General features: G+C 37.7%; 2 protein-coding genes across 3 annotated transcripts in view; one reads left to right on the top strand and one right to left on the bottom strand.

Moving 5' to 3' along the window:
- LOC103516418 (E3 ubiquitin-protein ligase TRIP12-like) overlaps positions 1-3,501 on the bottom strand; it is a 7,461-nt gene extending 3,960 nt beyond the window's left edge. The window contains exon 1 of the mRNA XM_026825933.1: positions 3,394-3,501. Coding sequence (XP_026681734.1) covers positions 3,394-3,501 — 108 coding nt within the window. The remainder of the gene's footprint in view (positions 1-3,393) is intronic.
- A 79-nt stretch (positions 3,502-3,580) lies between these two features.
- On the top strand, positions 3,581-22,439 carry LOC103513245 (S-adenosylmethionine synthase). 2 transcript variants are annotated; one of them, XM_008478089.3, is made up of 9 exons: positions 3,581-3,864; positions 8,831-8,908; positions 9,183-9,305; positions 15,934-16,046; positions 17,972-18,115; positions 18,314-18,532; positions 19,149-19,247; positions 19,714-19,931; positions 20,414-22,439. In XM_008478089.3, exons 1-9 carry the CDS (start codon positions 3,753-3,755, stop codon positions 20,517-20,519), a joined length of 1,212 nt encoding a protein of 403 aa, XP_008476311.1. In that variant the 5' UTR covers positions 3,581-3,752; the 3' UTR covers positions 20,520-22,439. The 2 variants fall into 2 exon arrangements, with proteins under 2 accessions (XP_008476311.1, XP_008476381.1); XM_008478159.3 differs by lacking the exon at positions 15,934-16,046 and adding an exon at positions 10,633-10,745.
- The last annotated feature ends 131 nt before the right edge of the window (positions 22,440-22,570 follow it).

Below are 22,570 nucleotides of genomic sequence, written 5' to 3'. Positions count from 1 at the left end.
GGTTGGTTTGAAATTAAAGAAAAGGTAAAAAAAAAAAAAAAAAAAAAATCTGGTTGTGAACATCACACGACTCCTCATCGCCTATTGAATGATGCTTATTCTTGGGTGTTCTTGTTCTTATAGCCCAAACTTTTACAATATCTCAACCGTTTAGTCGGATAAAGCTAAAAACCCAAAAAAAAAAAAAAAAAAAAACGGTCAAAACCGCCAAAAAGCGGTCAATATACCGCCAACCGCAGCACCTATCCCAACTAAACGTTTTGAGTTGCACCCTTGTCACATTTGTAAACTACATACCAAATTTCAAGTCTCTAGCAGTCTAGCTTGTACCGTTCCCGATATATTGTTAAATTACACCGAAAACTGCCAAAAAGCGGTAAAATGCCGCCAACCGTTGCACCGATCTTAACCAAATGTTTCGTGTCGCATCCTTGTCACATTTGACATCTACATACCGAATTTCAAGTCTCTAGCTCTTACCGTTTTCGAGATATTTTGTTTACAGACAGACAGACACACGAACCAATGGCTGAAACTTTGGATTTAGGCTCGGACCTCAAAACGTGTTTTGGCACTAAAAACTGACCATCGAAATTTTGACCCGATTACATTACTTTCCTTCCTATAGGATAAGGAAAGTAATAAAAAGGAGGGAGGAAGGAAAAGATAGTGAAGTTTAATGAAGATAATATACCTATCTAATGAGTAATAACTATTAACTGCCAATAAATGAATGGCTGAAACTTTGGATTTAGGCTCTAGGGACCTCAAAACGTGTTTTAACACTAAAAACTGACCATCGAAATTTTGACCCGATTACATTACTTTCCTTCTTATAGGATAAGGAAAGTAAAAATGGTTTGATAGAGGACTAGAGGAGGCTTTAACAACAGAGGTTTTATCGTCCTGAAAGCGGAGAAAAGAGGAGTACAGGATAGAAGAAAGTCAGCCGTTCCGAGAACGAACCTTATCTGGTCAGGATAAAATCCGCCCCGGGCTGTCGGACCCCGTGACCTAGCGCTTTAAAGGCAGACAAGCTACTGTCCAAGCTAACTAGCCTGGTACTGAACTAAAGGTAGAAACACACTACTATCACGTCACGTGAGCTCATGGGACAATAAAGTAAAAAACCTGTTGTTTTTTACTTTATTGTCATTCTCTACTACCACCTATTAATATACATTTACCTTTTTTTTCTAGTTAAGCAAGGTCTTTCTCTACCGACTAAACGGTTAGAGATATTGTAAAAGTTTGGTTATAAGAACAAGAACACCCAAAATAAGCATCATTCAATAGGATGAGGAAAGTCGTGTGATGTTCACACCAGATTTTTTTTTTTTTTTTCCTAGTTAAGCAAGGTCTTTTTATTGAATAATTGTTAGTTGTATGTATTATTCTTTAACCTATCAAATATACGAGACCTTGTTTAGACTGCTAGGGTAAAGGGACTTTTCAGTCCTATTCGGGGAGGATAAACAAGGTATATTCTATTAAAAATGTATTATTCAGTACTGCTCAAAATTTTATTTGTTTCTTATTTATGTCATTTTCAGTTCATTTTTCGTTATGCAAAAGTTTACAAGAGAATAGCAACAGGCAACTCTTATTGGTTCAGAACTCTAATGCAGACCAACTGATTGACTTTATCCTCTGCTTTTTCATGTTTTTTGATATATTTTCAAGTCCGGAAGGAAGACAAAAATGTTATTTGATTTTATTTCTTTTACATTTTATCATCAAGTCCCATGACAAAAATAATTCCATTTTTGTTTTTATATTATTATAGAATTTCTACAAATTAACTCCAAACATTCTCCTTCAATCTGATTTAATGATTCTCATTTTTTATTTATTTATTTTTTATTTTTTTTATTTATTATTTTTTTTTTGTAACACGTTTATCTTTTTTGTATAATTTATATATAGGGCTTTTTTTCGTCGATTCTCTTTTTATAAAATGGAAAAAACCAAGCTTGTTTTAGCACTGAAAGTATGAGTTTCGCCTTTTGAGATTTTCTTATAGAACCAATTTTATGATTGAAAAAAAAAAAGAAAGGAAAAGTCAGAGCAACGTACATGCTTGGTGAAAATCCAAAAAAAATCGGCATTCTGTTGAAAATTTCTATTTGTTATTAAAAAATATTGATGAAGGCTCTAGGTATTTATTAGGATTAAGTTTTGTTGTAAAATCACATGTTTTCTAATATCTTAACAATAAAATTCACCAGACTAGAAAAATCTTCGTGTTTCTAATTTATCCACTGTTCTGTGTCAATAATCAGTACCTACTTACCTAGGCTACCCTATTAAATTATTACCTATCAATCATGCAAAATCTTGAAAGATCATAATTAGGACATTGTGGAATTTTTTTAAAGTGATGTTTTTTAGGCTCTCTGTTATTGTTACTTATGGTAATTAGGTTTAAGATTAATAAAGTGATCCTCCTTGACTTATGTGGTGTCTATTCTCGTATATACAGACATCCAATATTGTTATGTGTATTATCACGTCATGTTCTCACGTAACGTCGACGTCTAATGATTTTCATGTTTTCCGAACATAAAAGAGACCACACAAAGTCATTTTGCTCCGGATCCCAATCGTATTGAATTGCTGATAATAAAATAAATAAATATTAAATAGATGAAAAGCAATAGGTTTTTTGTTCCCGAATTGATTTTTTGTTTTATTTTATCTACCTATTACCTGAATTTTTGTACCTTGCCACACCTCTAATCATCTCTCTATTAGGTAGCGCGTATGCCTTCTCGGGTTCGATTCCCGTCCTCGGGCAAACCTTATTCTACACAGATAAAGGTCGTTCTCGGAACGGCTAGCTTTCTCCTATCCTCTCCTCTTCGATTTCAGGGCGATAAGATCTAAGTTGTTGCAGTGGGCTAACAAACCTCTGCAAAAAAAAAGAAAAAAAATATAGGTAATAAAATAAAAGTATTTGGGGAAAAAAGCGTCAGACAAAAATGTGGACACAGGACGTGATTGGGTTAATGTGAGAGGTGTGATAAGTTTCTAATCGAAAGTTGGGTCCAAAGTTTACTCGGCTTTGATCTGATAGTCACTTGGGTCGGTACATGCTTACCACTGATCTTACGATTCATTTGAACCCCTAGGTGTGATTTCAACCCATGATGTTCCCTGTTTAAACCTACTTGAACAATGAACCCTTGTCACCAACCACAAGATCATTAGGTAACTACCTACCTTCCTCAATAGAACTCATTTTTTTCTTCTCTCAAGAGCCTTTAGTCTTATGTTGAAATGCTCTTGGACTTTAGGCACAAATCCAAAGGTTTGAATTTATTCTGTTTATCTGCTTTGGTTGAATCGCAAGAACGAAATTTTGGCAAAGTAGGTACCTGCCTACCTACTTACGTGGAACAGCTTGAAATCTTGAATAATATCATCTGATTCATCTGAAACCGAAGCATGTGCGAGGTGCAGAGCAACTTGATAAAATTTCGTAAACGGGCCCCAAAACATGGTTCCAAACAAATCCGCTCACACGAGACTAGCGCTCGGATCGGACTGCGCAGCGAGGAAAAGCAAAACAAAACTTTTTTTCTCATTTGCGATTTGCGTAAAACCCGGCTGCTGTTGTGTATCGCTTCGCTTCATCTTCTCGTTCTTTCTTGCCGTAACACTCGTGTGGGGTGCATGTGATCGCCACTAATCTCTATTCCCGTTCAGTTTTATTGTGCTTTTCCCCCGTTTTGTCGTGATATTGGATAAAAATGCCCGAAACAGCTCACGTGAATGGAGTTTCCAACGGTCACATGGAGGCCGAAGGGTTGGACAATGAGGTTTTCCTATTCACATCCGAATCTGTAGGAGAAGGACATCCAGGTAAAGAGATTTGGATTTTTGTTTATATTTCTCATCATGGCGGAAAAATGGAAATTCGCCATGTGCCCGACACTCGTCTGCGTTAAATTTAGAAGAAAACGCCTAGGAAACTGTCAGAAGTTGCGTTCAAACTCTGGCTTTTGAGAGAATTTGATGGAAACCTCATCAAGTCATTGATTTTTGTTTGTTTATGAAATCGTAGGTGTTTTGTTTTGAAAACACCAAATGTCCTAGGCTAAAGTCTGATGTGAACTTCCTTCCCAATGACCAAAATACTTTGCCCTTTATACAGGACCCCATGCCCTCATTATGTTTTTGATTTGTTTCCAAAGCTTAAATAATTTCATTACTTACGCAAGTACTTGAATCCAAGGAAATGGCTATATCCATATAGCCCAAGTGGGAAAATAGCCCAAGTGGGAAATTGGGTCATTGCATATCAGAGATTTGTGAGGAAGTTTACTCGCATTAGTTGCAATCTTTAGGTTTTCTCAATTAGGTAATCTGTTTATTAGATGGAAATAGAGGACCACAGTTTACCGACAATGTGGAAAATAATAGTAAAGTTAGTGAAGGATCTTGATTGTATTTTCCCAGGCTACACCTTTCCTTTGATGCTTTTATCCAGTTCATTTGAGAAAAATTAATTCCTAAATTTACCAATTCATTGAGTTCTATAAAAAGCAACCTTCATGGCCAAGTGGGTATCACACAAGCCTTGCATATCTTGGGTCCTGATTCCCAGCAGGGTGATTTTTTTTTTTTCACCAAGCTAACTAGGCTTCCAGCCTTATAGTTCCTGTCAAATTTTAAGTTAGACTGGGAAAACTCTTGTGGAAGTCACCTTGTGCAATAGGTACCTATTTATTTTATTAGCTACTAGTCAATACAGCTCAAAAACTCATGGTCAAAACTGCCTCGATTCAAGAGAGACCCTCGACCCACCTGCGGGTGCGGTGACACCCTGGCTCTCAAACTTTCCCCTCAAGTTTTTGGGGTTCCTTGGTGTTTTCTTCTAAAACACCCTATTTAAAATTACTGCTTTTAATAAGTATTATGATTTTCTAATTAAATCACTGCACAACACATTCTGTGTTTAGTATAATTTACCCTAGAACTCCACCATTTGGTTCCTTTGTAGTCCAAGGGAGTGACCCCGTCTTATATTTCAGGGAGATCAATACAGTCATTCCCAGTCCTTTGCAGCTAAAAAAATAAAGTATCAGCAGCGTTTTTCATCTTGATAGAAATTCTGCTTTTACTTAGCTATCTGGTGTGGTCATCTTAAGGCATTAAGTAGGTATGCTTTGGGGAATGCATGATGATTCATCAAGGAGTAGTCATAATTCACAGAAATCTACTGCAATAGTAAAACAAACACTAGATTGATTTGTGCATATCATTTACTTGGTGATCAAGTCAATATTTGCTCCCATATTGTCCTTTTTTTTCTAAATAGACAGTAGGTTGGACTATTTCTCATTTTGATAACAATGTTTAACTTCCTGCGTTTGATGTTGAGGTTCAGAATATTACAAAGCTAATAGTGAATTGAAATATTGAGTATTATATCTAGGAAGCTAAAAACACCAGAGTTCTATCCAGCTTTTGCAGATTGTATTAGGAATCCATTTGTTTTGTAATATGTACCTACTTTTTTTCATAATTAATTAGTGATATATTCTTGTTTCTTTCAGGTTACATAAGAGGGCATCATGAGCTTTGCTCGACAACAAACAAGTAAGTTGATTTGATTACCCCATATATATCTTCTGTCAATTTTTCTGATTGTACCAAAAATGGAGGCCCCCTATAAACTTTTGTTTGTGTAATTATAATCTGTGGCCTTCTCCATAAAACACTTGTATCAAAGGATTGTCTGTTATTCAGGGATCGGTAATTATTCAGAAGCCACAACAATGAAAATAAAGCTCCTTTTTGTGTTCCCCCCTATAAACTTTTGTTTGTGTAATTATAATCTGTGGCCTTCTCCATAAAACACTTGTATCAAAGGATTGTCTGTTATTCAGGGATTGGTAATTATTCAGAAGCCACAACAATGAAAATAAAGCTCCTTTTTGTGTTCAAACCTAACCCTTTCAAGAGAGACCCTCGACCCACCTGCGGGTGCGGTGATACCCTAACCGTGGACCACATTTTCAATTGCCCCACTCACCTCCAATCACGCTCCTCCCTCCCCTCACCACCAACCCTTGACAACAACCCTGCCAATATTGATTCGACACTAATGTACATGAAGGCCATTGGCATCTACACTAAGATCTAGTCACAAACAGGGGTCGGCGCGAATGACACAATAGTGTTAAAGCGCCTAACGGAAAAAAAAAAAAACCTAACCCTATAATAACACTGGTCACTGCTCATTTGTGAAAGCTCCTTTTAGTGTTCAAACCTAACCCTATAATAACACTGGTCACTGCTCATTTGTGCCAGTTCCTTTGGTAGCAATATTCCACGGACGTGACTTCTGCACAAGTACCCTATTTTCTATTAAAGTGACTTCTGAACAAGTACCCAGGTTTTTTTTTTTTTTTTTTTTTTTTTTTTTACAAAAAAAAAAAAAATACAGTCAAACCCGTCTAAGTGGGAATCCAAGGGACCGACAATTTTTCCCACTTATCCAGGTTTCCCAGTTAAAAAATTGTCCTACTTAAAAAGGTTTCCATGAAGGGGCCACAATTTTTTTCCCAGTTATCCAGGTTTCCCCACTTGGACAGGTTTGACTGTATTGAGTAAAGATTGATTGATTGCTTGATTAATTAAAAAACTTGCCTTTTTCTTTCCTTCCAGATTTAAAGGACCACTCGGTTAACATGTGGCAACAGCAGAACTACCTGGTGGATTCTGGTATCCACTCCGGAGTCAACACCAATGCTCCATCTCTCACCGGCAAGGAAGAGGACATGGACGGCGATCAGCTCATGTTCGAGATGGATCAGGGCTTCGGACAGGGATTCACTCAAGATCAAGTGGATGGTAAGAGCCTTTATCAGTCAAAGATCCTGTCCTCAAGAAGTAGATCACATTTTTTTTAAAGGAATTTGAACTGTATTAAGCATAATATGCTTGTCACAAATGTTGTCCCCTGCTTAATCCACTGCAATACACCACTGAGATAGGATATCTCTGCTGTGTTACTCATAATGAGACCAAAATTTTGACTTAGTATAGGTACCTACCTACTTTACTTAGGTAATCTTCTTCTTTTCCTGCACCTTTTCCCATGTTCATATGGGGTTGGCTTTTGTTGTTGGCCTCTCAATGAGCTCTAGAGTGATCACTTTGAAGCCAACTGGTTCTGGCTATACAAAATTTTTCGAGTGGATGCCCTTCACACTCAACCTTTGCTATTGTTATAGCATAAGGAAAATTTGTGCTAGTCTGCTCACCGTTTATAGTCCCCTAGCAAGATGCTGATCTAATCTCTGTTTATAGTCCCTCAACCAGACTCTGTTTATAGTCCCTCAGCCAGGCTGACTTTACTTAGGTAATATTGTAGGGTAATTTACTTAGGTACCTATTGAAATTTTGCTAGGGTCAAAGAGTTTCTAAATACCTACCTACTTTTTTATTATTTTCATTTTCCCCTTTCCACTTCGTTGTTCATTTAAATTTTCTTCATTTTATTTTGCCTCTGTCTCTTTTCTATTTCACCAGAAATGAACTCCCAACTGAGCCAGACAAGAAGCCAGCGTGTCCGAGCTGCCATGTTCCCGGAAACTTTGGAAGAAGGCATTGAGATTCCATCGACTCAGTTTGACACAGCACAGCCTACTGCTGTGCAGCGATTGACAGAGCCGAGTCAAATGCTGAAACATGCTGTGGTCAATTTGATCAACTATCAGGTAAGATAACCACTTTTTTTTACCAGCCTACAAGCTTCACAAGTTATTTAAGCCTTAGTCTATTCAGGTTCATGTTGAAATTTTACTGCCTGCTCAGAAGTCAACAAATATTTTGATATTATCCTATGTAGATACCTATTTGGGCCCAAAATCTTTAATTTAGCAGGGTCTCCATTAAAAAAAAACTGCCTCGGGATTTGTCATACCTAATTTATATGGAGAAAACTGTGCCAATGTGTTGCAACTTGATTTTTTTTTTTTTTTTCATTATTCTTGATTTAGACCCAGACCCCCTCAGTTTGTTTACATAATCATATTCTTATTTTACACAATTATAATCTGATTTGTGACAAAAGACTTGTAATCAAACACAACTTCCTACCTGATGATCAAAATGAAAGAATCATTACATCACTCATAATGATTTGATGGAAGAAATAGGTATAGGTAATTTGATCATCACAGAAATTTCCTTATCTAAGGAATTTTATAATGCTGCTGAGAGTGAAATGAATGCTTATCTCAGTGTCATTCCTTGATTATCAATTGTGCTAAATTAGGTGCCTTGATTAGCTCTTAAACCACCATCCTTTGTACCTATCCAATATATTTTACTAATCACTGTGCAACTGAGTACCTTATGAAAGTGGAGTGATGATAAAAAGGAATCTTTTTGCAATTTATTTTTATATCTAAGAACATGTACACAAGGAATGGTCATGCAAACAAGTTTTAAAATAACAAACCTTCACAGGATAGACTAGTATTCTAAAGACTCTTTCACTACCATGGGTAGACCTACTATAATTCTTGGTAGGTGCTTACACTTTGTTGACATTGCAAACATCATTAGCTAACAATATTGTTATCAAGCTTTGGAACATCTATTTTGGTTAGCTAATAGGTACTACCCTGAATTAATACAAAAGTGTTATGTCAAATGCTAGTTTAGAATTTGCTTATCATGTACTCAGAATTACTTACTTTCCTCTTTTAAAATAGTCATGGATTTCAGTCCTAAAATAGGGTTTTAAATACAAAAATAGATACAATGACATGCTTGGAAAAAAAAACTGACTATCAATATTGTTCTATTTCAGACAAAATGTGTGATCAAATCAGTGATGCTATCCTAGATGCTCATCTTAGACAAGACCCTGATGCCAAGGTTGCTTGCGGTAAGTTTTCTTTTCAGGTGTGATGTCACATTTCTGTTGTGTTCATATTTTTAGATTATCTACATGTAAATGTCATCAGTTGTAGGTAAGTACTTAAATATCACCTACTTACGTACCTACCTACCAAGTTGAAAAAAAAAAAAAAAACAGTGCCTGACTGAAGTGAAAAAAGTGGGGACTGAGAGAAAAAAACCTAGACCACATAGTTCAAAGCTACACTTTTTTTTGCCACTGGTTCTAACAATCTAACCCTGAATCTGGTCTTTCCTTTTAGAAACTGTCACCAAAACAGGCATGGTTCTGCTGTGTGGGGAAATCACATCTAAGGCTGTTGTAGACTATCAGAAAGTTACACGGGAAACCATCAAACACATAGGCTACGATGACTCTTCAAAAGGTAAGAAATCATGGTGCTAAATAGTGAAACTCCCACCTAGTATAATTAGATTGTACTCTAACTTGAACTTGTTTAAATATTTTACCATACACATATCCAAGTTGATGTTCATCGTGTTCCATATATTTACATTTTCTGTATTATCAATATTGTTATTTGTTTTAGATAATTATGCTATGTTGGGAAGCTAAAAAGGTTTTTGAACTCCAAATATTGTTATCTTCCTTCCTGTGATACAGTGTTACTTAGGTTAGGTATTATTTATTTGTCTTCCTTGAAGTTCAAAATTAATGGCAAGGTGGAATCTTTTTTAAGTGTCTAATGTTACATGGACCAAGACCAAGCATTTGATGGGGAATCAAATTGTAATCAACGAAAATTTAAGAAAATGATCCTTTTTGATTAGTGGCAAGTGACAATTCAAAGACAGAAGATATCTGGGTTTGTAGGTAGTAGGTACTTCATTTCAAATGTTAAAATCCACAAAAACACAATCATTTTTTATTTATCAAACGTTTTTTTTTTTTTTTTTTTTTTTTTTTTTTTACCACTTCCCCAATTCCCTCTCTGTGTAGGTAAGAACAAAATAATTACAAAATCATATGTTTGTTATAATTTATGTAACTACTAATTATTAGTCAACTAGGTACCTACATACCTAGATATCAATCATAGTTTTTTTGCTGACGTATCAGTAATTCAGTATCCCTGTAGGTACTCTCTAGCTAGGCAACGTGTGGGGAGTTTCTTATCAGTCTCTTATCAGTCTCAGCACAGGTAGCAGATGATTGCTAGAAGAACTTTGTTAATTAATTACCCAATTTTCACGGAACACACAAATGGCAATATAAATAAAATTAATGTCTGTCTATTCTGACGGTTTTGATGAGTTCTCCAATAAAGAGATTTTATTGTACTTACCTCTACGTGGGGGTTCCAGTCCTATGATAAAATCAGTTTATGATTGTTTGATATGCAATGAATGCTACCCCACTAACCGTAACAACCTGTGTGTGCAAAGAAATTATGAATCTATTACGTCAGTGCGTAAATAGCTCTGGAGAAAAACTGAATAGAAAAAGATAGATGGAAATGGACCACCCTCTAAAATGACCCACAAATTTTAGAGTATCAGACTGTAGCCACGGGATTGTATTCCAGACTCCGGTGTTCGTTTTCCGAAAATTTCCTTCACAGTGGAAAAATAATTCTGGAAAATTCATGGAAAATTTCTGTAAGAGTCATGGAATTTTATTCCAGGAAAAGTGCATAAAACCTGTAGTGAATCATATCTTCCCATCCTCACGTATACTCTATTCACTTCTAGGTTTCGACTGCAATACTTGCACAGTACTCGTTGCCATTACGTCCCAGTCAGAAAATATTGCCGATGGCGTCCACACAGACCGGGTGGATAATGAAATTGGTGCCGGTGATCAGGTAGATGAATCAGACAGCAGATTGGTCTGCGTTTGGGAACTTGTCTTGCTCGACGGTTGCCTGTCGGTTGTCAGGGGAAAGCGCACATTTGTGATTCAATGCGCATACGCTCATTTTTCTTGTGGAATCTGAACCGATTGTCCCTTTTCTGTAGTGGTTAGCGCGGTGGACTTCGGATCTGGAGGTTGGTGATTTGAGTCCAAGTCAAGCCATAAAATTTAGCGTAGTGCATTAAGCACGGAACGACATTTGTGACAAGCATTTATGCTTTATGCTTGTCACAATTAAAATTCCTTTTTTTTTTCCTTTTCTGAAGCCCGTTTCCCCTCTATTGAAGCAAAATACAAAATTTAGTTTTCAACCAAGAAAAACTAGATGGCGTGATAGCGCTTGTTCATGAACCATTTGAGAAATTCAAGATGACGTTTTATCAACCCTAAAAAAATTAGGGCTAGGGGTTCAGCCTCAGAATTGGAAAATCGTTTCAGATTCAACAAGATTTTTTTTTTTTTTACGAAAGTTATTTGTTTGATTTTTTTTACAGGTGGTGTCTGCTTTTTACCGAATTTAACGGGCGTCTCAATTGTATTGACGCTGAAAGCTAATTTGTTTGTTTTACAGGTGTCCAATGTCTGCCAAGATGTTGTTTGCATTTTGTGGGATTTCATTACTTTTTTTTTGTCTTGTCCATTTTTCATTTATAATTTCTTTCCAAGAAGGGTTTTAATGAAGGTTTTCAATTACATTAAAGTTCAAGTAATTCCTAAACGACAGAGTGATTCATTTGTTGTGCATGTTTCAACAAATTCGATTTGATTTCAAATGTTAGAGCCCCTTTTCTATCTTGACGCAGCAAAAAATTGACAAATATTACGAAATTTTAACCGCGTGAAAAGTGAAATGTTCTTCGTAGAATAATCCTCTTTCCCGGGTAGGTACCTTAAAAAACTTTACAGTTCACAAAATTTATGACGAAGAAAGAAAAACCTTCAATAACATTGCACAACTAATGCAATACTTAGTAGTTGTGACGTCAATTTTTGCGAATTGTGAAGAGCTAATTTGCTTTCAGGAACGTTGCCCTGGTGTTATTATTTTAATTACAAGTTCTTTATCATAATTATAAAACCACCCTCCAGAAGTCCATACAATCACCCTACAAGAACTCGGACCAAGTTCTCGTATATCATATCGCTTGAAACTATTAATTACTTCGATCGCTCCAACTAGCGTATAGTCGAGAATCTCACTGAATTAATTAAAATGTAGAATGTTCGAGATAGATTGAGCTTGTCTGATCAATTGATACAATGTAAGTCAGGTCAACTTGCAACTTGCTTGTAAGTTGATTGAACATCTGGATCAGAGCATCTGATCTTGTCAGAAGGTCTCAAACTGTGACATGAAATATTAACTATTACTAGCAATTGATCCTATAAGAAGAAAAGTTAATGTTCGCGGATTGTAGTGTGGCAGAGATTTGTCTCTGGTGTCTACCCACTTCGGCGATTTTAACGTCGGTCTTACCTTTAGGGAGAGCTCTATTTGTTATGATGTGAGATCAGAAACATTTAATTAAGAAATCACTAGAAATTAAAAGCTATTAATTCAGTTATTAGTTTTCCATCTTTCGATGGCCCTGTTTGAAAATGACAAATTTAATCGTGGAATGCTTTGCACTCGAGTCTTTGGGAACACTTTTAAAGTTTATAAATACAGTTTGCGAATAGCTTATCTTGAGTACTAGATCATTCTATGGGCTAGGTCAAGTTTAGAACCAAAGCTAAGATGAATACCTAGAAGAATCCTCCAAGAATTCCTAGATTATGAGATGGTGATATCTAAAATTCCCTGCGTTGAAATTACCAGCAATGGGGATGGAGAAGGAAACTTATTACTCTGATTAGTATTAAAACCTGCCTCGGTCACGTAGTGGTCAAGACGCTCGTCTGGTAAATAGGGCGTGGGTTCGATCCCAGCCGGGGCAGAGAATTTTATCCTCATTTATTTGAGAATTGTAAACAGGAGGGCGTGGGTTCGATCCCAGCCGAGGCATGGAATTTTATCCTCATTTATTTGAGAGTGTGATTACATAGTAATGGAGCTCTAAGGGTTAGGTGGTAGAGAACGCCTCCGGCGTTAACCTCGCCTAGTGGTTACCTTCCACTCAAGAGTCTATTATTACTTTCTATTACCTTTATTATTATGTAGGTAAGTAGTTTGTTGGTAAATGTAATTGTTGAAAGGTGAATGTAACAAATGAAATATTAGATTGGTTTCTTTACATTGTTCTTGTCGAAGCTATTCTATTGATAATGCAAAACGTTGATAACAATGAATAGAGATATCTAACACGGGCTTTCAAAGGGGGCTAGGGGCCGTTGCCATGCGGAAATGTCAGTGTAAACTTCGTAGAATTGTAAGAGAATACCTTTCTCTAGGGCACTCTAAAGCTGTGTCCACACATAGTCGACGGCCGTCACGTGTGGACACGTGTGAAAATGCTCAAAACTTTCGCCTTCTGGAATCATTTTTCTAGTTCAGGGGCGTTCAACCTTTTAAATGCCTTATGCCACCTGAAAACTATGCCATATGCCATTTTAAAACTATCCTGATATATTTGGTAGTCAATGTAGGTATCAACTGACCACTATACTTAGTGAGTTACCGCCCTCACTGACTGCGCATACATCTATAATCTATACATATTAACTACTGGTGAGAACCAGTAGAATATCCTAGTAAATAGCTCCCCTGTGGCCCCGTGTGTTCCTGAATCAGCAGCCATGGTCCCTGGCTGATCACATATGTTCTGAATATAGGATTAGTGTATGGTTCGATCGTACGATGCCAAAGGTCAGACCTTGATAACGCCTCTACAACTACTTGGGAGGTATAGGACCACATGACGAATAGAGAGGGAGCCAAGTACCCTCCTGTACTATCAGGGAGCTGATAACCGGGCATTGATGTTTTTAAAGAGGTCCGATAGTGATAATGGTGAACGTCGAAAAAGACACCACCTTTTCCTCCAATACCAATAAACAACCGAGGCTCCCAAAATAAAATTCTCTGTTATCAACTGCTTGTGTATTTTGCTGATTATAATGTTATGATGATTGGGGTTTCTATCAGTTTTGATAGTGGTTGTTTGCTTTTTGGGTTGATAGTGATGAAGATGTATTTTTCTCCTGAAGATTCAAAGATTTTCCTTAGTCTATTCGGAATATAAGAATATTTACGTTTTTTTGACATGTGTTGTCTAAATTTTTAGCAAAAGGGCAATGTTGCTAAGGAGCTCAGCCTAATAGGAGACGAGCTCTACTTACTTTACACTATTAGGATAAGGAAAATGAAAAGGGAAAAACTAGTAGCACTGTTCAAGTGTTCATACATGGTTAGGAAACCTTTAGACAATGATTCAGCGCTAATAAGCGAGAACTCAAAATAGCAAATGAACTACATAATATCATAGTAGTAATTGAAAGCAATATTATAAGAATTTTATTAGAAACACGTGGCACTAGATCAGTGAGTACCGACTAGCAATGAAATGATATAAGGGAGATGTAACGGACTGCCACGCCTACTGCGACAAAATGTAAGGTACCGCCATGGCAAGCATTATGTGGAACTGCCGCCACTGTCTGTCGGGGCGTTAGATTTCGGCCCTATTGCTTTTTTTATGAACGTCCATAATAAATCAAAAAGCTAGTACTTAGGTATAAGTTACTAGCTTTTTGACGCTAACACAGTTTTCTAGTTATCTTACTAAACAGAAAATCCTGTCCTTCGATTTCGGGACGATAAGACCTCATAGTTAAAGTTACAGTTCCCTCTATTTTACCTCTTCAAAAATATCTCCTCTTTTCCATCTACAATAACCAATAACTATACGAATGCTCAAGTTTACCAACTCGGCATTGAGATGAAATGAGGATTTCTCTATACTTAATACCCAGGTCAACCTCGCCTCGGATTGAACTCAATCCTGAGACAATCCACGGTGGTCAAACTCGACCTTAGTAACATCAGGATATAGCCAGAACTGAACTCCAGCCACTGTTTGAAGTTTTAACTGATTGGAACACAAGATTAATATCATGTTTGTAATGACAACTTTTATGCTGATCAGTTAATGGATGTTTTATTTTTTTATGCTGATAAGTTGATGTTCTTTTTTTTTTATGCTGACGAAGTTGATTTGGAAAAGTGTGGTGTTGACGTGGGCGTAATTGATTTCGCAGTTCTCCTGGGAGTATCTATACAGTTGCATTGTTTGAATTGCTGAATAAGCAGTGAAAAAAAAAACTGATTATCTTTCGTCTGGATTTGTCTGATAAGTGTGCCCAGTTTTCAGTTTCACAGTCGCTAATAGGTAAATGATGATTCAGTTAACCGAAAAACTCGGAAATAAGAGCCCCTTTCGGGCCCTCATAGGTTCGATGGGATTCAAAATCTTAAAAGAGTTGATCCTCAAAGAAGCTTCTTACGCCCAAAGGAAAAATTTTGCATTCCTACTTTCCTGCTTATTAGACTGATTACAGTGATTACCCTTTTATGTTGAATATTTGTATTCATTTATGACAAGAATGTACTTTTTAATTTATTTTATAAGTTAAAGGCACCATCCTCAGTGGTGCAAAGTCTAGCGCTCTAGCGCAGTAGACTTTAGATCTCGAGGTTGGTGGTTCGAGTCCAAATCAGCTCATACAATCTGTCACTGTGTGTTTGGAGAATGATATTTGTGACAAGCATTTCATGTATGCAATGGACATTCCTTTGTGACAAGCATTTAAAGTGACAAACATTGATGTACTCAATTTAAATATGCAATTACTTTTTCCTTCAATAATGTTCATTTTATCACCAAAAGTTTTTATCACCAAAAGGTGGAATCAAAGGAAACACATACTCTCTGTTATCCAAACCCAAGGACGCGAATATATGACCCACTTGTTATTACTCCCCCATAATGACTTTTCCCCTTGTTTGGTCCTCTTTGTTATTATTAGCAAAGTGTTTTCATTTATTCATTTTGTAAAATAATATACAGTAATGATACCTACAACACCTACAATTGTCTGGAATTCCAGGAACTTTCTAAACAAGGAGTGCTCCTTGGAATTGCATTTAAGGGATTTTTCTCCCTTGCTCTGACCCCGTTTTGTCCCCTCTTGTCCTCTAGGTTTCGACTACAAAACCTGCTCCGTGATGCTTTGTCTCGACGAGCAGTCGCCTGATATCGCCGCCGGAGTGCACATCAATCGGGATAGGGACGATGTAGGGGCTGGCGATCAGGTACTGAGATTTCCCTCTTTGAATTTCGCTCTTAAAAAATCTCCCTTGCCTCTTTGAAATTCTCCCTGATTATTCCCTTCCCCCCCGTAATCCCTATTTAGATCTTTGGTGCCTGGTATATTTGTTGCCTGTTATTTGTCAGTAACACTTCCCTCTTTGGATTTCTCCCTGATTTTTCCCTCGTAATCCTCATTTAGATCCTTGGTGCTTGGTATATGCCTGTTATTTGTCAGTACCACTTCCCTCTTTGAATTTCTCCCTGATTTTTCCCTTCTTTTTCCCTCGTAATCCTCATTTAGATCTTTGGTGCCTGGTTTATTTGTTGCCTGTTATTTTGTCAGTAGCCTTTCTTCTTCTTCTTCTCTACGATTTAGGAGGTTTCTTTTGTCCCCCCTCTTCAGTTTCTTGGAAATGTGTAGTTTTTTTAGCCTTACTTTGCACCTTTGGTTTCTTTTGTTCCCCCCTTCAATTTCTTTTAAATTTGTGTTACTTTGCACCCTCCCTCCCCCTTTCTTTCTCTTCACAAAGCTGTAGTGCTTGGACTAATTCTAAATGTAGCTCCATATACTTGCTTAGGTACTCACATAGTTTTAAAATCTTCGGCTCTCTGTATTCTTACTTTGTACTACTAATAATATTAGGAATTGACAGATACATTGTTGTACATCTGTCTAACTTCAAACGACCTCATATTGTTAGGTACTTGTGCTTTTTTTCGAATTAGGCGCTTTAACACTATTGGCCTGTTCTACCATTCTTGATCTTTTCTTTACCTTTAACATAAAATTTTATTCTACTTCTTACTTTTCTTCTACTTGTGTTATTTTTAGCCTTTCTCAGCTCGTTTTCTTCTACGTAGATAGATGCTTCCCCCCCCGTAGATTCAGTCAAATTCCGGTTTTGGGTTGTAGCTTTGTTGATGCCGCTTTCCTGGAACTCGTGCCTTTGTAGCTATTTCCATTTAACTCTGTAATCAATTTTTCGTTTTAGCCTTTTTCATGTTAAACATTTCTGTATTATGTCAAATAATATTGACAAAGGATTTCAGGATGATATGTGTAGCAAATAATTTGTATAACTACTGCTTGCTTTGTTTTAATAATTTGCATGCTCTCTCTGCTTTGTTGTACTGCATGGTGTTGATTGGCTACTTTAATTGGGTGCTTATTTCAAAATCTTCTTGTCCTTTTAAGCTTTATTTCTCAGGTAAGTGCTCTTTGTATGCTTTGTCATAATGTCTTCATTTGATTGCAATTTGTAACTTTTTCTGTCATTGGTTCAAGAAAATAAATGATATCTCAATATTGTTACCGCTACTTCTTCAAAGGTAGCTTATTTTTTTGCCCATTTTTTTCAATTACAAAGCATACCTAATAGAAAAAAATTGACTCTTTGAACCCGGCACTTTTTTGGTGTGCCTAGTGTGATGCTCATATGGCCCTGAAGTTAGCTCGGACTGGAATGGTTAGCCAGACCGTATGTTGCAAAGTCTTGTACTTTCTCGACCCAATCTGAGGTCAACACATGAAATTTGATAACAGGAGTGTCTAAATAGATAAATAAGCAAAGGCAACGTATTAGGCGGGTATGGTGATTTGTTTGATACCTATGTCAGAAACATACACATGTGTGATAGCATGTGATTTAATTTTTTCGTTCCAAAGCCTCGTGAGGGATCGAACGATTCTTAGAACGAAATTTGTAACTTTTCTTAGCCCGTGAAAGGCAGAACAAAATTTTCTATCCAAAAATACACACTCGAAAAAGGGCGTAGGTGAAGTTACGCCCTTATTCCAGATCACACCCCGATTCAGATTTAGCCTAATATTCCCCCCCCCCTCATTTCTCTCAGGGCCTGATGTTCGCAGCTTCACCACAATTTAGATTTAGACTAATATTCCCCCCCCCCCTCTCATTTCTCCCAGGGTCTCATGTTTGGTTACGCCACTGACGAAACAGAAGAGTGTATGCCATTGACCGTGGTGCTTGCCCACAAGTTGAACCAGAAAGTGGCGGACCTACGCCGCAGTGGCGAATTCTGGTGGGCTCGACCTGACACCAAAACACAGGTGACCATTATTCCTTTATTTTCGCAAAATAAGTCGTATTTTATTATGTGACTTTTTTTAGTCATCGTACGAAATTTTTCTTTGGATTATTTTGGACTCAATGGCGCCACCACACCCGCTGCCAGTCTAAAGAGAAATCCCTTTTTGGTTTGAGTTCTTAGAAATAGCATCCTAATCTCCCCCTCATTTTCTTTCCAGGTGACGTGCGAGTACTGTTTCGCGCGAGGAGCATGCGTGCCAAGGCGCGTTCACACGGTCGTGGTGTCCGTGCAACACTCGGAGAAGATCGGGCTGAAGGAGTTACGAGCCGAGGTTATGAGTAAGGTGATCAAGGCGGTGATTCCGGCGGATTATCTGGACGAGAACACGATCGTGCACATCAACCCGTGCGGGAACTTTATCCTCGGCGGACCTCAGGTGTGTACCTACTTCGGGGAAAAAAAATGACAAAAACTCCACAGGTACGAAATCAGTCCTAAAAGAACCCTGGCCTTCGTAAGAAGTCTACTAAAAGAACCCTGGCCTTCGTCAGAAGTCTACTAAAAGAACCCTGGCCTTCGTAAGAAGTCTACTAAAAGAACCCTGGCCTTCGTCAGAAGTCTACTAAAAGAATCCTGGCCTTCGTAAGAAGTCTAGGGCTCTTCTAGATAACTAAAGGGAAAGTCACCAAAGATCTGCCGTTAGTGATTAAACATTAGAGTATCACAACACATTTAATAAGATAATAAGTCAATGAGTCATGGAATTTCTTCAATATGTAGGTCCAGAAAAAGTCTCGGCGTTTGATTTTGAAAAAGCGTAGGTATTGTGTTGTCAGCAAGGGTATTATGTTGTTAAACTTTCTAATTCTAATGTCTAAAGTAAACAACACCTTGAGCTTAGAATATCTGAGTTGATTCTTGTCAAGCTCTACCAGCTATTTTTCAAGGTGTTTCCTTAAATGTAATCGTTTCCCAGGTGCATTTTAATAATAATTTCCTTATTTCCCCAGGTGTCTTTATGATTTTCCTTTAATAATTTCCTTATTTTCTAGGTGGATGCTGGTCTCACAGGACGCAAGATCATTGTCGACACATATGGTGGCTGGGGGGCCCATGGTGGGGGCGCATTCTCTGGCAAAGATTTCACCAAGGTAAGCGAAGCAGGATGAGAAATGTTGGATTAGTCTTTGGCTTTTTTAAGTAGTTTTTTGATTGAGGGAACTGTAAGAGAGGTTTTATTGTCCCGGAGTTGAAGAAAGATCGAGAACAGGACAGAAGGAAGCCAGCCGTTCCCAGAGCGAACTTTATCTGTTCAAGATAAAGTTCACCCCCGGTGGTAATCGAACGGCCTAGCGCTTACAAGACAGGCCCTGAACCTTCCATGCTAATTAGACTAGCTTCGAAAATACTTGTGCACTGTTATAACTGTTTTTTCGTACACAAAAAGCCTACTCGCAGGCTTAGGTGCATTGTCGAACAGCCCTGGAAGTTGGGTTAAGCTTATACGAATCTTTAACTGTTGCGAAACAAATGTTCCTGGTGTGTACTATGCTATATAGGTAATGAAAGAAAGAAAGGAGAAAAAAACTAAACGATTCCTCTCGGATGTATTTCCAGGTGGACAGATCAGCGGCCTACGCCGCGCGCTGGGTCGCCAAGTCACTAGTCAAGGCCGGTCTGTGTCGCCGTTGCTTAGTCCAGGTGTCCTACGCTATCGGGGTGGCCGAGCCGATTTCCATCACCCTGTTCGACTATGGCACCTCCAGTCGGTCCCACAAGGAGCTGCTCAGCATTGTCCAGCGAAACTTCGACCTCCGACCAGGCAAAATTGTCAAGTGAGTAAAGAACTTAAGTCTGCTAGGTGCTCCTATTTTCTAAGTACCGAGGTTTCATTACTTTCGTTTCGTCTCGAAAACCTACGTCTCTGTGAATTGAACTGAACGCCCATGTATGTTGTCTTTTCTTGAAAATTGTCTACACATGGTTTTATTACAAACCAGTGGTTGACTTGTCTTTTGTACGGGATCAGCCATGCGTAAGAGGCATGGCTTTGAAGCTCCATTTTGAATCAGGATGGAATGTGACAATCAATTTTAAGTGACCTGTGTCACCCTTACTACTCTTCTTAGAAACCACAAAAATTTCCTGATTTTGGGACCTAAATTCCGGGATGCATTCAACATTGTAAGGAACTTTTCTCGAACAAACACTTTCAATGTTATGATTTGCACATTCCGTTTTTCTTTTAAACATTTCTCCATTTCCTTTTGAACTTTTAACTGACTATGTCTTTCGAAAACGCTTTCTTCGTTTGCAGAGACTTGAACCTCCGCAATCCCATCTACCAGCAGACCTCAACCTATGGACATTTCGGGCGCGACATCTTCCCCTGGGAAGTGCCCAAGCCTTTGGTCATCGATTGAAACCTGCCACACCCACCCCAACCCTGAGCCATTCTTATTACACTTCTTTATATTTAAATTATATTTAAGGAATTATATGGAACTCTTTGAGGATACTCGTGTTTTCAAGGAGAAGGAATGGTTTGGTGCCGCGTTTCGCGTAAAAGTGCACACTTTGTGAAAACACTAGGTGAGATTGTAACGCGAGTTGTGTAAGGGTCAAATGGGATAGGATTATTCCAATATGCACATATAAGGACTATAAGGGATTCCTCCGTGAGGGGGAACTGGGCCCGTTTCAAAAAACCGACAACAACCCTAAAGATTCTACTTTTTGGAGATTTCCCCCCCCCCCAAGGCTCTAGCTATTTTTCAACTATTAATATTAATTGCCCCCCTTCGTATACGAAATTGCCCGTTTTTCTGTGGGGAATCCCTCATGTTGAAGTTAATCCTATTGTGTGATTTGACCTATAGGTGAGACGTGTGTGTCTGTAGTAGACTCTATACGTATGAGAGTGGTTAAATCGAGGTTAAACCTTATAAGAGGTACTGTTTTAGGTAAAATTGGGATCATAATTTCCAGCTAAGATTTCCTTGAGGTACGCACAGGTAAAACCCGAGTTACGATACATGGAAGGAAGCTCAACTTATTTGGAGCAAATATCAAAAAGTGGTGCACTTATTAGACACGACAAAGTTTTTGACAAAGACCTCTCTGGTTTCCAGGAGTGCCTACCGTAGGGCTTCGTTGGATGAGGTAACAGTGACAGAAACCGTATTTTCCTCAAGGAAAATACGGTGGGGAATTGGGAAAATGGAACATTCTTTGTTCCATTTCGTCATTTCCTCACCATAACACAATCTCAAAACGCGTATTTTCCTTCCGCCATTTTCATGGTGATGGTGGGGAATGGGGAAATGAAACATTGACTGGCATTGTACCATTTCCCTATGTCCCACCATTTATGCCTGAAAATTGCGAAAAGAAAATTCGACTAAACTCCCTCAAGGAAAATACGGCTAGATAAATCCTTTTGTCCGATTGGCGGGAGATTTCCTTGCAAATGAAGACCGTTTTGAAGATGAGTTTTCGTAGAATAGATTTTTTTTTTTAGTCGCAGGGTATTCTGTTTTGTTTGATTATTTCTATGAAATAAGCTGGTAGCTCCTAGTGTTAAGGATAGGTTATTAAAGAGATTCTTTTAGAAAGAAAATAAAGGCCATGAAATGCCTTGGGAGGGATTGCCACCCTTCCGATGCTTTTCATTTGTGAAAATTCCCTTTATTCTGCCAGCTGGGATTGTTTTCCCTACAACTTTTCTTTTTTTCTGGATGACAATTTAGGTGGATGTATTTATTCAGATATTAAATACTTGGGAACCAACACAAGTCCATTTGTCTTTCAAACCATTGAGAATTATCTTAAACATATGAAGTTGACATACCTACCTGTATTTATTTTGTGTTTGTCTACATCAACCTATTGGAATACGGTACGGTTAAGCATCTTACATACATTTATATATATGAAATTATTTATCCATACTTTTTTTTCTATTTTTTGAGGGTGTTTTGACATTGTAGACAATTCATTACGACAAAATGGAAATTTATTTTGAGAATTTTTTTTTACTACCAATATTAAGCGTATATTAAAGCTGTTTTATACTAATCCGACACCGACACTTTTTCGTCCAATCATAGCAGAGTATTATGCGAATCTTCGAAAGTACTCTGTTTTGATTGGGTGAAGAGTGCCAGAGTGTCGGCCTAGTGTAAATCAGCTAAATTATTCTTTGTATCCACATAATTATGTATTTATTTTATCTGAGATAATCATTATGCCCCATAATTCTGTCACCGCCATGGATTTCATCTATTCTTACCACATTCAAATATGAAAATAAATGAAATCATTGAAATGTCGTTTAAATGGGAGATTTTTCAATGTTCGTTATTTAGAAAGGAAACTTTGTTCACAGGTAACCCTGGGTTGTTTTTTTCCTTAGAAAATTTACCTATTTTCGGTTTCTATGATTGACAGCCCCTTCATTCTTCTCCAAGTAGGA

The sequence above is a fragment of the Diaphorina citri genome, unplaced genomic scaffold (genome assembly GCF_000475195.1).
Source record: "Diaphorina citri unplaced genomic scaffold, Diaci psyllid genome assembly version 1.1 scaffold3, whole genome shotgun sequence".
Taxonomy (NCBI): Eukaryota; Metazoa; Arthropoda; class Insecta; order Hemiptera; family Psyllidae; genus Diaphorina; species Diaphorina citri.
Note: the sequence above shows the minus strand (reverse complement) of the source record. Positions and strands in the feature narration are given on the sequence as shown.